The sequence below is a fragment of the Netta rufina genome (assembly GCF_964035555.1).
Source record: "Netta rufina genome assembly, chromosome: 2".
NCBI classification, from domain to species: Eukaryota; Metazoa; Chordata; class Aves; order Anseriformes; family Anatidae; genus Netta; species Netta rufina.
In genome coordinates, this window is record NC_140124.1 from 105,067,796 (window position 1) to 105,081,620 (window position 13,825).

General features: G+C 36.2%; 1 protein-coding gene across 1 annotated transcript in view; it reads left to right on the top strand.

Moving 5' to 3' along the window:
* PIEZO2 (piezo type mechanosensitive ion channel component 2) overlaps positions 1-13,825 on the top strand; it is a gene marked incomplete at both ends in the record, with an annotated part of 307,245 nt that overhangs the window by 203,553 nt on the left and 89,867 nt on the right. The window contains 4 exons of the mRNA XM_084281658.1: positions 2,636-2,798; positions 9,639-9,770; positions 11,357-11,395; positions 13,266-13,407. Coding sequence (XP_084137784.1) covers positions 2,636-2,798; positions 9,639-9,770; positions 11,357-11,395; positions 13,266-13,407 — 476 coding nt within the window. The remainder of the gene's footprint in view (positions 1-2,635; positions 2,799-9,638; positions 9,771-11,356; positions 11,396-13,265; positions 13,408-13,825) is intronic.

Here is a 13,825-nt window from a genome sequence, read left to right on the forward strand (position 1 = left end):
AAACGCCCTAATAAGTTTTGCATACTATAAATTCTTACAAGTTTTACAGCAGTTATTCCTGTGTGTTTAAAAGCTTTAAATAAGAGAAGATGACTGTATGTCTTTGATTAATGTTCTGTGCCAGCAATTCTCATTGACGATAATTTTCAAGCATAAATATTGAATGAGTAGCAACTTGTAGCCTTACTGAAGGCCTAGACAGAATGAGCATTCCCAAGACTTCAGAGTATATTGAATTTGGTTCATGGGAAATGTTGTGTTGAGTACCTTTGTGACTAACAATTCTCAAAAACTCAGAAGACCTCAGAAACGAGCAGCAGTTTTTCTAGGTTCAAGATTTATGAGATAAATAGATATACTGTGGATAAGGTCACAGCTAAGAGGGAAGAGGTATGTTATAACTTGTTGGTATTTGGTGAATGCAGGACCAGATTGGAGCAGAATTAAGCCCCATTGTAGAAAGTATGGATTATATGAAGTAAACAGATTAAACTAAGAGAATGAGGATTTAACTGAAATGTAATAAATTTTCCTGACTGGTAAGATCATGTGGAATCACAGTAAACATCTCTTCAGTGGAGATGAAAGGAAAACACAAGTTTTTGAGACTTTATAGTACATTATACAGCAGAATGGAATATGTGATAATAAGATCAGGTCTGCCTGGCAGAAGGGTTCAGATCTGTTTTTCCCTATTTCTGTAGGAAATACTCAGCATTTACTGGCAATGGAAAGACTTTTCACTTCAGTAAGAATTGAATTGCACTCTGATTCTGAGACATTTATGAAACAGAAGTAGGGTAATTCATACTGTGCTTACACAGAAAATATTAAAATGAAGCAGAGATGAAAGAATGCATTATTAAATAGAGGTAGAAGATGAAACTAATAGAGCTCAACAACCCTGATCACTGATGGGGAAAACTTTCAAGTCAGATGGCAGAGGAAAGTAGATAAAACAAGATGTTCCCCTATGCTGTTAGAAATATGAACAGAATACAGTTCAGCATGTATTTTGGCCAGATGGCCAAAACTGTAACACTGGCTCTGAATTTGCTTGGATTCTACACAGCTCCCCTTTAAATTACAACATTTCATTTTGTATGCAGAATCTTTTTCTTTTTTCTTTTTTTTTTTTTTTTTTTTCCAACCTTGGATCCACCCAAAAACTCTGAGAATTACTCAATTTATAGTCTTTGGCTCATGTTGACAATCAGAGTGAGAAGTGAGTTCTGATAAATTGTTTAATAAAACACTAGTTCTGGCAGTTAATGGTATTATACCCATGCCACTAATCCCCAGTGAATGAACAGGCATAACCCATTCATTTTCACTTGATTTTCACTTTACAGCATTGAAAAGGCAGATTTCAGGCAGTAGATCTCTGTTGAATATCATACTAATTGTATTCATTCACCCTTTTGTGTTGGATTCTAGTAAGTAAAAGAAGTAATCTTTTAGACGTATACTATTCATGATTAAATCCCCTAGCAAGAAAACAAGTAAACAAACAAATGAAATAAATATATGTATTTTTTTTAATATATTTGTTTTACTCTTTTAGAATTAGCAGAGTTTGGGGTTTTTGTTCTTTCAATAAATGATTCTCCTTAACCATCATTTAGATGAAATCTATTTCTTCTAAAAATCAAAAACTCTAACTCTCATACACATTGTAGAAGAAGCTTATCAATAAAACAAACAAACAAACAAACTGATATAATGAATACTGATATGTGCTGTGGTAATGTTATGAACTAGCTCTGGATTTCTGCAAAATATTTAAGACCAAAAAAAAATTTAACGATGACTTCCTACTGGTTTTGTTTCAGGTATAAAGCATCTAATATCTTGTCTTAAATTAAAAATGTTGTGGTTTGTTTGTTGATGTTGTTTTTGTTGTTGTTTGTTTGTTTTTAATTAAGTGTGGGTTTTTTTGGCATGAGTTTCTTACTTGGTGAAATCCTAGTTTTTCAAGAAATAGTCAAATATATCATTAATTCTGCAACTACATTAATTATGGAATTAATTTTTCATCTTTATTTTTTCCTCAATGATATGATCATTCAGAGCAATTGCTTTGCCAAATGTTTTCCATTGTTCACAAAAGCCATTAATTCAGTGGAGCTCTATATGTCTATAAGTTTTTTCTATAATTAGACAGCAATTTTTCATAGTTTTTTTTTTTTCTTTTTTAATTTTCAGTAAACTGTTCAATGTGCTAAGGACATGTGCTTTACAGCTCTGTGCTGGCAGAGCGTGTGGAATGGCATTGTATGTCAGTTTACTAAATCACTTTGAAATGCCATGTTACTGTGATTTGCCAAATGGTCACGCATCTAGATTCTCTCTCCCCCTTTTCTGTAGCTCTGAGCTAAAAGGGCTCGGGTCATTTAAAGTTTTTACATTGGACACGATAGGTGCAATAATATTATACTCCCATGTTTTATGTTGAAAACTAAGTGCAAAAGACCATTCCTTTTCACTAAATATTGTGGAATGAAAATATTCACTGTGTTTTAGATAAGATCTAAACAGGACAATCAGTATTGTAAGTAAGCAAAAATATTCTTAAGCAATATAAGTTTTGATATTTGTTCTCTAACTTCATTGGTGGTTTTTTTCATATCCACAGGTTGTTTGGTGTAACTTCTCTTACTCAGACAAACTGCTCAAGCACTTGGATGATCATCAAAAATCAAGAGTTGCATTGGTATCACCATGCTAATCCAATCTTACTGCTGGTGATGTACTACACCCTCGCAACTCTAATCCGCCTTTGGCTACAAGAGCCCATTGTAAGTGTGATTTCCTTCTCTCTTTAGTGCTAATGATTGTGAGACTGACCAGTGCAGGTAATTCCTCACAGACAAGCAAACATTCAAGAAAATTCAGGGAAAGAGACAAGTGCAAGCTTGAGTTCAGGCTTTTTGATAGGTGTCTTCAAGAGTCTGATAGAAGCTTTTACATGGATATTCTTCTTAAATAATGAATGCAATGGCAGATCATTAATGTTTACTGTGATTTAGAAAGCCAGTATCAGTATAGTGCAATGTAGGCTATCAAATGGAAAGCAAACACATAGGGCTTGTTGTCTAGCAGAACTGCAGTGGGATACAGGCTGGCACAGGATACCATGAGACAAGACAGAGATTTGAAATTTTATCGCAGAGAGAGAAAAAATTTCTGAAAACCTTTGCTCCTGAATCTGTGACCCTGAATGAAAATCCCCACTTATGTTTAAAAGCAAGAGAAAAAGGAGACAAAAGGTAGATTTTTACCTCTTCCTGTTCCAGGAAAAGAGGGAATATAAACCCAAAGGTAGGGTGATCCTAAGCATTGTTTATTTTAATCCTCTGAGGTTTGACATGAGTTCTGGAGTTTAGGTTCAGCTGTGCTGTAAACCACAATGAAAATACTGAACTGTGAGTTAGTGGAGTTTGTAGTAACGAGTAAAAATGTTTAAGATTTTGTTATTTTAAGGGTGTTTCCTCATATAATGTATAATGTAGCAGTTTAATGCTTAAAAAGACACACAAAATATATCACCTCTGAAGTTAGATATCTGATATTTGGGTTTTACATATGTTGAGCCTAGTAATTAAAGGTGAATGACTCCAGAACTGTAAGCTTGAGTTATTAAAAAATCATGCCTTGAGTTTCCAGAAATCTTAAGACTAGGTTTTTTGAAGTCACAAGGTTTTAAAAGATTGTGATCCAGTGCCCTCTGGCATTGGGTTGTTTAATTTTTTATTTTTCTGCAGCTGCAGCAGCTGTGCTTTCTTTCTTTTTTTTTCTTTTTTTCTTTTTTTTTTCTTAAATGAAAACTGAGATTTCCAGATAATAATATGATTTTAGCACTGAAGCTGTAACTAATACTTCATGTCTCACAAACTTAGTAAGAAAACCATGAGAACCATTCACAGAGGAGTAACCACATGTGAAATGCAGTTAGTGGGAGCTGTGTGATCTTAGCATCTTAGGGAATTCATTTCCAGAACCTGGGTTGCTTTCATCCAACTTTCAGTTTCAACTTTCAACTTTCATACAATCTTAAAGTTTGGTGACAGGTGTAAGTTGATTACTGTGTTTTTTCTGTGGAGAGAAATGGACCTGTTTGTCTTGAGACAGTATGAATCCTGAAAGTTCCTTTGTGGACCAGAGTCCACACTAGATTGTACTTGCCTGCACTTCTTTCTTTTAGACTACTTGTGTGTACTAAAATGGATATTCCCATAAGACGCTAAAATCAGTCTCTGAGAATTGGAAACGGGTTGAATTAGAGGTGTTTTCCAAGCAATTAGGCTAGAGTGAGCAAATATTAGAACAGATTAATTGAAGAACAGAAGAGGTCTCTCAAACCCATGGCTACTTGAAAGGCAATAGAAAGTATTGGCACCCCCATGGGGACTTCTTATGTCAAGGGAACAATGCTTCCCTCTGAAGAGAAATGGATTCTTAAAAAGGAGAGCACTGTAAATAAAATAATAACCCTAAATTTATGTTTATTTTTGAGGCACGTAATATAGTGCTGCAAGTTCATTTCATTAAAAAGAGATGCTGGGATTTGCAATATTTACCATTTTTACAAACTTTTTCTTATGCCCTTTTTCAGCTATATGCATTTTGTTTATCCTTGACTGGAGCCACAGATCCAGCATTCATCTTTCTCTTATTAGGTTTCTTTTGGTAGAATCTATTGTGTATTATTTAAATCCAGAAATAGTTTTATTTCAGGTTTCATTGGAACAATTTTTCGCTTGTGAATTTCTGGTACATTTGATTCATTACAGACTAAGGACATAACCTGCCTTTGCAGTTCCCAGTGATTTCAAAGTTACTCTGCATTTAGGAACTCACCACTAACTTACCGATAGATGGATAGATGGCAATGTTGATATACTGTGTTGCTTAATGTAAGGTAGTTCTCTAAATATTGCTGTTAAAGTACAGTAAAAAGTCTCACCTTTGAAATTTTGTTCAAAAGAATCTTGTGAACAGAACCTGTTTTGAACAAACCATGTATACTAAATTATGTGTAGAGGCATACATACTCAGTTTAAAAAGATGTACATAAAGTACATGTAATACTTGAGCAGCAAATTCTGAAAGCAGATTTTAAGACATGTAGGCTCTGGCATTTATTCCTTCTCATGTGAATAGCATCTTGGAGTCCTCCTGCGGATAAAATTCCTGCTGAATTTTAGTAGGAGTGCTCTCTGAGACAGATACTCTTGAGATTGTCTCTGAATCCCACAGCTGGTCAACAATTTTACAAAAACAATGCCCACTTCAAATCTTGAGTTTCAAGCGGAAAGCTTTTTGTGTGTGCACCACAGTCTATCAAAGTACAGCAAGTATGAGATTTCAAAGAGTATGGTTGGTCTATGTGGGATTCTGTATGAACCTTACTCCTGCAAAACACTTTTGGAGGTCAGTGGAAGTTTTGCTTTTCTTCTGCCTAATATTTTGGATCTGATTTGTTCTAAAATTGAGTCTTGTGAAATTCTACCTCTGCAAATTAGAGGAGGCAATCTGCCTCTGGAGATTTCAGTTCATAGTTGTAACTAATAGGACTGAATATATGAATAGGGCCCATTCATACTGTCTGTTGAATGGTAAAGAATAGTACAGAACTCAACTGAGTTACAGCAATTTAGTTTATGGTTTTGCTCTTTAAAAACTTCTTAAGATCGTTTGAATTAAGAGGAGTTTGAGAGCTGGTCAGGTAGGGGAAGAACTGGAAGAGTTATTCAAGTCAAAGGACTCCTGCAAGTTGTAATCATATGAATGACTACTACTGTGTTTTCTTTTTTTTTTTTCCTCTTCTGAGAAAGATAAAACAAAACCACCCACTGTCCCTTATAGTCTCTTAGGCTACAAATGTGTTACTGAAATCACTGTCTACATCTTAGGTCTTCTGGTACTTTTTTGGTCATCCTGGTGCAAACTGAATGCTATTGATAAACAGTTCTTTATGGTGTGCAGTTATGTTAAAGTTTTAAATGGCAATAAGAAGTATTTTAAGCACAAGATCAGTTTATTTCATGTTACACTTGGGCTAGGAATGCCCTTTTGCAATCAAATGTAAATATACAATCATATCTGAAATGTGCTGCCATTTACTGTCTCAGAAGTAAAACTAAATTAATAACCATTGTTTATCCAAGTCAAGATTTAAAAAATAGGGCCTTAGTGTTAGGATTGGAATGGAGGATGTTTGGATGTCCTGTTCCCATGGGTAACTTTGCAGACCTCTGCCCAACATCCTGATTTATTCTTATTCTAATGCATCAACTGACTTTGCAGAAGCAATGAGAACCCTTTCCAACAGCTAGTTCCCATAAAGCTTAATTTGATGCCCTGCCTTTGAGACACAAACTGCAGCTGAAAACTAGCTTTTATACTACAAAATATCTCTTTGTTGGCAGTAGACAGGATTTAAGTAAAGTATGAGAGCAGGTGGATAGTCCTGTTGAAAACTAAAGGTTGATTTTTTTATGTTTCATTTGAAATGGAAATAAAAGTGTCTGCTAAGTAGAAAGTACAAAATGAGCACTTTCTTCATGCCTAGTTCTTACAAACCATTTGTTCAGGTTGAAATAAAATGTGACAATTAGTTGTCTTGGCTGGTTATTTTATAGTTAATAACAGGGCAATTTCAAAATTAAAGTTAGTGTGTCTGTATCTTGGCTGCAGCTCAGCACAGCTTCTGAACCGTCACTTAAGTCCTGTTGAAGTCAATAAGACCTTGCCTTGGGTTCCAGGTTATGCAAGCACTGGTGTACTCAGCAGGAGTGGTTTTATGAAGCTGAATAGGGGTGATTTCATGCAGCAGGGCTTTATAGCTGTGTGGTTGAGAATTTTGCACAATAAATTAACTAATAGTGGTGGAGGCTGAGAAGAAAGACAGCAGAATGTGGTAATTCTTTGAATTTTGTAGTTCAAAATTTGTTAAATAGGAATGTTGAACCCCACTAGAGCATTTTTCATTTCTTGTTAGAATCAAGTCTCCATACTTGATGTTACAGAAATTTTGCCCACAAGAAAGTAAGTTCTTTGAAGCAGTGTTTAAAGTATAGGTAGTTTACCTTTAATCCTTACCATTCCTACTAGTTTTGAAATAAACATCCAGGCATTAATGGACAGCAGAGTGAAATAGCTGTTATTATTCAATAATATTCATTCTATGGCCTTGCATACCTTTTTCTGATGTTCTGAATGCTTATTATTTCCATCAGAGCCAAAAACCTAAAGAACACATCAAGTCTTGGAATGAGACAAGAGACCAGAAAACTAAGGAAGTAAAGATGTCAAATATTAATGAACTAAAAAGTCAGATTGAAGTCTAAAGGTTCCAGATTAGAAACCAGGCAAAGGCAGAAAGCAGAGTAGCTTCGGTTGTGGCAGCTTCTCCCTGATGGTATCCCAGGGGCCGGTGAGTCCTGCTGAGCAACACCTTGATGGAGATGCTCAGTTTTCACATGTAGCCTACTGGCTCTAGAGCACCCCCTTTCTCCCTTTAGCAGCACATTTGAGCTTCATCTTCTTACTAGTATGAACAGCAGATGATCCTGCTACTTGGTGAGGGCTCAGCTGTGAAGTTCAGGATTGCAAGGAGAAGAGGGATAGTGCAGGGATAGTGCATCTGTAAGAGCCTGGAGAGGAGCTGTAACCCAGCACAGTTTTTGTACGCTCACCTCTGTCTCCTGTTTGATGCTGTTCTATAAACACAACCATGTTCACTCTATTTGAGATGCCCCCATACTCCTGCTGGGTCATGAAATTAAAATGGAGTTAAGGCTGGCGCATTAGCAATCCTACTTCTGGTGGTAATAGATCCTGTCAAAGGTGAAGAAATAGAGCATGTGCATCGTAGAGAATCATAGAATTACCAAACAAACTAGGTTGGAAGGGACCTCAGGAGATCATCTGGTCCTATGGCATGTGAGAGCAGGGCCTCAGATTAAGTTGTCCAAGGGCCTATCAAGCTAAATCTTGGATTTTTCCAGCAAAGACATCCTGTGCCAGTGATTAGCTATTCTCACAGTGATTTTTTTTCTTATCCAAAAAAACATTTTACTGAAACTAACTGTGCCCGTAGCTTCTTGTCCTATAATCATGCCTGCTTGTGAGGACAGTACCTCTGTCTTCTCTAAAACTGCCTTGTATGTATTGGAAGGCAGCAATAAATAAATACATAAATAAACAAGGAACAACTCCTGCATCCTTCAGCTTCTCCAGCCCTATGATCATTCTGACAACTCTCTGCTGTACCCTCCCTAGATTTTGTCTGTCTTAAACTGGGGAGAACTAGAACTGGGCACGGTATTGCAGGTATGGTTTGACACTTGACAAGTAGATTGGACTGAGCAGCCTAGGACATGGCCATCATTGCTGCTGTCATTCACTGCTGGCTCACGTTCAGCTTGCTGTGCACTAGAACCCTCTGGACGTATTCACCTGAGCAGCTCCCCACCAACTCTGCTCATAGCCTTTACTGCTGCATTCTGTCCCAGATGAAGGACTTTATCTTTGTTAAACCTGTGCATTTTTGGTTGGGACATTCTTTTAGCCTGTCTGTGTGGTTGCCCATTTGCCTCATCCCTCAGTTCAGTGTCATAAACTTTGTTTGGGTGCATTCAACCCCATGATATAATCCAGGTAGTTTTGAAGATAGCATATAGTACCAGGCCTAACATCAGTCCCTGAGGAACTGCACTTATGATTGACTACCATTTTGTTTTTGATCTGTTAATCACCCCACCTCAAGCACGACAGTCTAGCCAGTTCTCTACCCGTTCTCTATACACCTTGTCCAATCAGTATTTTACCAGCTTGTCAGCAAGGATGCTGTGGTACACTGTGTTAAACAACTTGATAAAATCAAGATAGCTGACATCAGCTGCTCTCCCTTCATCCACTGAGCAAGTTGTTTCAGCTTAAAAAACAGTCAGGTTCGTCAAGCATGCTTTACTCTTGGTAAATCCACGTTGGCTTTTTCCAGTCATTTTTTTGTCCTTCATGTGAACACGAGTACACACACAAATATTTCTAGTTCAACACAGAAGAAAGACTAGACAAACCTCAATGGATGACCGTTACTGACTACCTTGTTATGTATTGAGGCATGGATTTTTATGTAAGGTTAGACTTCAAATATTGTTACTTATGCTGATAGGGTTTTGACCTTTCTTTTCAATTCTTCAGCTGTTTAATGAAGCAGAATTGTCTTTTCACATATATATGCAGTTGGGAAGATTTAATTTTCTTTCAATTCACTGCTCATAAAATCAAACTTTTGTGTCTATGGTATGACTGTATACTAAAGTAATAAAAAGTGGAAATCAGTGTGATTCTGGTGTCTTGTAACTAACAGGAAGCATCATGGCATTGATGGACTAGCAGTTATAGAAAAGCCCTGTCAACATTTATGAAAATGTTATCTCAGTCAAAGTCGATATGATAATCGATACGATAATACGATACGTTTAATACGATAGAGTGCTTTAAACACTAAAAGGTATTTCAAGGACATATTTCAGAGAGGGAGCATCAATTAGGGGAAAATTTAAATTCCTCTTATGAGATTTTTATCTAGACTAGTAACTAGTGCTGCCATTTGTGTTGTTTAGCAGATACCTGACGAAGAAGAGAAATCTGATAGCAGAGAGGATGACAAAGAAATAGCCTGCAGCCCAATTCCAATGACAGCGGAGAGAAGACGCAGTCTGTGGTATGCAAGCCACTATACAACTGATGAGAGAAAAGTAAGGCTGAAGTGGGAAGGGTCTCTGCATTAAATGTCTTTAAAACCATCACTCAATTTTATGACAGTTACTTTGAAATTAATGGAAGCAGTATTAAATAGTAGGAAGAACTGAATGTGTGTTTATAGAACTAAGATACAATACCAAGTCTGTGTGGCAGAGTAGGAAATTTATTTTGAAAAAAATAATAAAGCTAAAACCGGAGCCAGCGTAAGGACGTAAAAGAACATGCTCCTTGCTTTTGGCTTCTGCATTTTAGAAATTTAGAGCAAATCTTTTGGCATCAGGTCACTATCTTTATTCAAAACAGCTAGAAAGTCTGCCAGGGAGCTAAATCCTGATGTAAAGTTCTGATCTGCCTTGTTACCTTGTTGCTAATTACCACAGTCAGTAAAGAGGAACCACCAGTTTATCTTCCTTCAGGTGTACTGGTGCCCTTGCTGGATGTCTGTAGGGAAGACAGTTGCTGGGAAATCTCCAGGAAAGGATCAGCTTTCTGTCATCAGTCCTCACCAGCTACAATGTAAAATTTCATTTAACGAGTTGCAGTCGAATTTGTGATTTATAAATACTCCATTGAGCCACATATACTTAAGCTCCTCCAAACTCCATTATAATAGTAACAATGAGCTAGCAAACAAATGGACTGAACCTACTCTATCAAACAACAACAATAACAATCAGTTACTACTGTAGGTTCTTACATTTAGCAATCTCAATTTTTCCGTGGAAATTTTTCATTTTTCAACATAGTATCTTCAACAGCTATTACAGAAAAGCTAGAGAAGTCATGCATTGAAAATACTTCCTAAAAATCTTTGTGGACAAACACAAAGTAAGCAATAAAATGGTACAGAAATAGGAGTTTGGGACTTCTAACAGAATTTTAAAAGCACAGTTTTGTTTCCCCTATGAATCACATATCTCTAGAAACATTTCTCACTGACCTGAGTGGAAAATATTTTGGAAAGACAAAACTGGTGGATATAGCTTTTGATGCTTTAGTGCGCTTTCTTGACATAGCACATTGCAGGTGTTACTTCATATTCTGGTGTTCACTCAGCATTTAATCATTCAGCCTTGGTTAAAGCCAATATTTTTTGTTCAGTGAAAAATATTTCTACTTAATGAAAAGAATATTGCTAGCAGTTATAAGTATCACATTTTATATTAGTATAAACATTTCATCAGAAGTAGTTTTATAATTACAGTAATTCTAATGATCTTTTAAAACTTAGTTTTTAAGCACTGGATCATTAGAAAGACATTAGAAAGCAGTTAATCAGTATAATGTCATACTGATTAATTCTTTGAGCTAATACCTAAAATTTAAGGCAACAGTCTCAGTTTTGGTTCAGAATTCACAGGAACATACATTATGTCAATGCTTACGGTACACTAAATATAATTTTATGAAGCATCGTGTACAATTCTGCTGGCTTTTTAAGAATTCTTTCTGAATTTCTTAATGCAAATATGCAAAAGTCAGCAAATATGCATGCCTGTATTCAACAACAACAAAAAAAATTCTTATTAATGCTTGAGCCATGCTTCTTTAATAATTTGTCTTGCATTGCTTTTTGCAGCTTCTGTCAATGACCCAAGATGAATACAAGCCATCGGATGTTAGTATACTACTAGTCTTTGTAATTTTGTCATTCTTTTTAACATGTAATACAGATCTCACTGATATAGGCAATACAAGCTTAGCTGACATTTTAAAAACTTCTGTGTTTTGTTTAGTCTGTTTTTTGCCATGTAACCTTGATTGTCTTAAATATAATTATCTTTCTCTTCCTTAACAATTACGCTGAGAAACTGCTAATTAGCCTTACAATTGAAATTACTTGAAATTCACTTGAAATTACACTACTTGTAGTAGTACCAACTGGCAAACGATCTTTGTTATTTCATTGGGTTTAAATAAGATCTCAAAATATGCTTTCTAATGCAAACCATCTTTAAACTTGATTTAGCTTTTTTGCTCTATTTTTTTTTCCTTCATTCATGTTGAAATGCTGAGGCTTTTAAAGAGTGACTGACAACACATGAGTTTAATTTACGGATTACAGAAAAATAGAATCCCTGCTTGAGCTGACAGCAAATGATTGATTTATTTTGACTGCTATAGATCCTGTAACAAACCTGAATGCAGAAACATCCCCGCCATTCAGCATACTCAGAAGAATGGGGATGCAGATGAACTCTGAGAGCAGTTATAACCAAATCTTAATGTGCTGCTTCATATACCTAACCCAGATACTGTTCTGAAAGAGAGAGACTGAATCAGTCCACAACATTCCTGTGCATAGTTTCTGCAGGCAAAATAACAGTTCTATCTCTCAGTCTAAACACATGTCAGTCTTTAGCACATACTGCTCTCAGTAACCCATTGCATGTGAATTCCTGCCAATACAAGAGATATTTATGATTGTGGTTGCTGGAACACCAATCCAAACAAGCACAAGTGCTGAAATTTAGTTCACAAAAAGAAAACCATGTGAGAGTGTTGAATTAGTACTAAGAAGTAGGCTAAATGCTGAATCAATAACAATAATTAACAGAACTGTTTTTATTAACTGCAGTTAATGTATTTCTCTCCAGAAATAATTTAAAATTGAAAGCCATTTATAAACACTATTGTCATAACCACTATAAATAATCAGACAGGTATTCTTAATTTTAAGTCTGAAAATGTAAGTCTGAAAAATTAAAGTCTGAAAATTTAAATTTAAGTCTGAAAATCTCAATGTATTTGCTTGCCTAAGAAGGAGGGTGACTTTGTGGTTATAGCTTTAACCTAAGGCCAGGGGATCGTGATGCTTTCCCAGGCTGTCTGTAAAAAGCTAGCTTGACCTGGGAAAGTCAGGGTGTCAGAACATGAACTCAAGAGTTATTGTTTGTGCACTAAGCCATGTAGTTGGCCTCAGTCTTCCCCAGCTGTGCATGTGTTAATATAATCCACTTTCACATTGTTTTTCCTTTCCATAATTTTATAAGTAGGAGAGGCCAAGAGCATGCAAATAGTCATTTACCATAGCTCGGCTGACTGGAATAACATGATCACTTTTGCTTGTGTGTCCACACTTCTGTGCATTTTCAGACTGCTTGTATGTACACTGAAATGTCTAATGCAACGTGAAATTTATGGAATTTGAAAAAAACAAAAACAAAACCACACTTTTTTTAAGGAGATACTTACTGTTCTAAGATGCAGAATTATTTTATAGTTTGTTAAAAACTTCACTGAAATCAGTTTGTAAATCTCCTGATATTGCATGAAAAATTACCCAAAAATTATTTTGAAAGCTGCTATGTACTAGTTTTGCATGCAACACGACTATAACTATCAGTTTATTTGGAAAGAGCCAACTACAGTTACTCGTTCAGCTCCTTTACCATTGGCAATCCATGGTAAAGCAAAGCACAGAAATAGGAGTCTCACACTTGTAAAAGCTGCCCTAAAAGCAGTGCCTCTCTCCCATCTTCTGGTAGGTTCTGCTGGTAACAGTGAATGGGAACCCTTCTGACTATCACACCATCCACCCCACACTGCCATTAGAAAATGGTCCAGCCAAAGCAGACCTGTACTCAACACCACAGTACAAATGGGAGCCTTCGGATGACATGTCAGGTAGTGAAAAGCATTACGTGGGAATTACCCTTAGTTCTATATTTTCTTTTTCTGTATCTCAGTTTACTGCCTCTTGCATTTATTTTTTGTTTTAGTAAGCTCCCTGGCTTGTTGAAGTTTAAACAATTGCTATCACCTTACAATGATGGCTTACCACTTGGCAGTTTCGTGAACAAGGCTGTAGACATATACTAACTAAAATACTTTCCCTCTTTGCAAACCAACACAGTGACTGCAGGTTTTGTGTTGCTTTACTGTGCTCAAATGTTTTTTTGTTTGTTTGGTTGGCTGGTTGGTTTTTGGTTTTGGGTTTGTTAGTTTGTTTGGCTCCCATCTTGAGCTTGCTAAGGATATAGAAGTAGCTATTAGAGTGATTACAAGTGAAATCACTCCAGGGTTACTCACCTGGAGAAAGTGCATA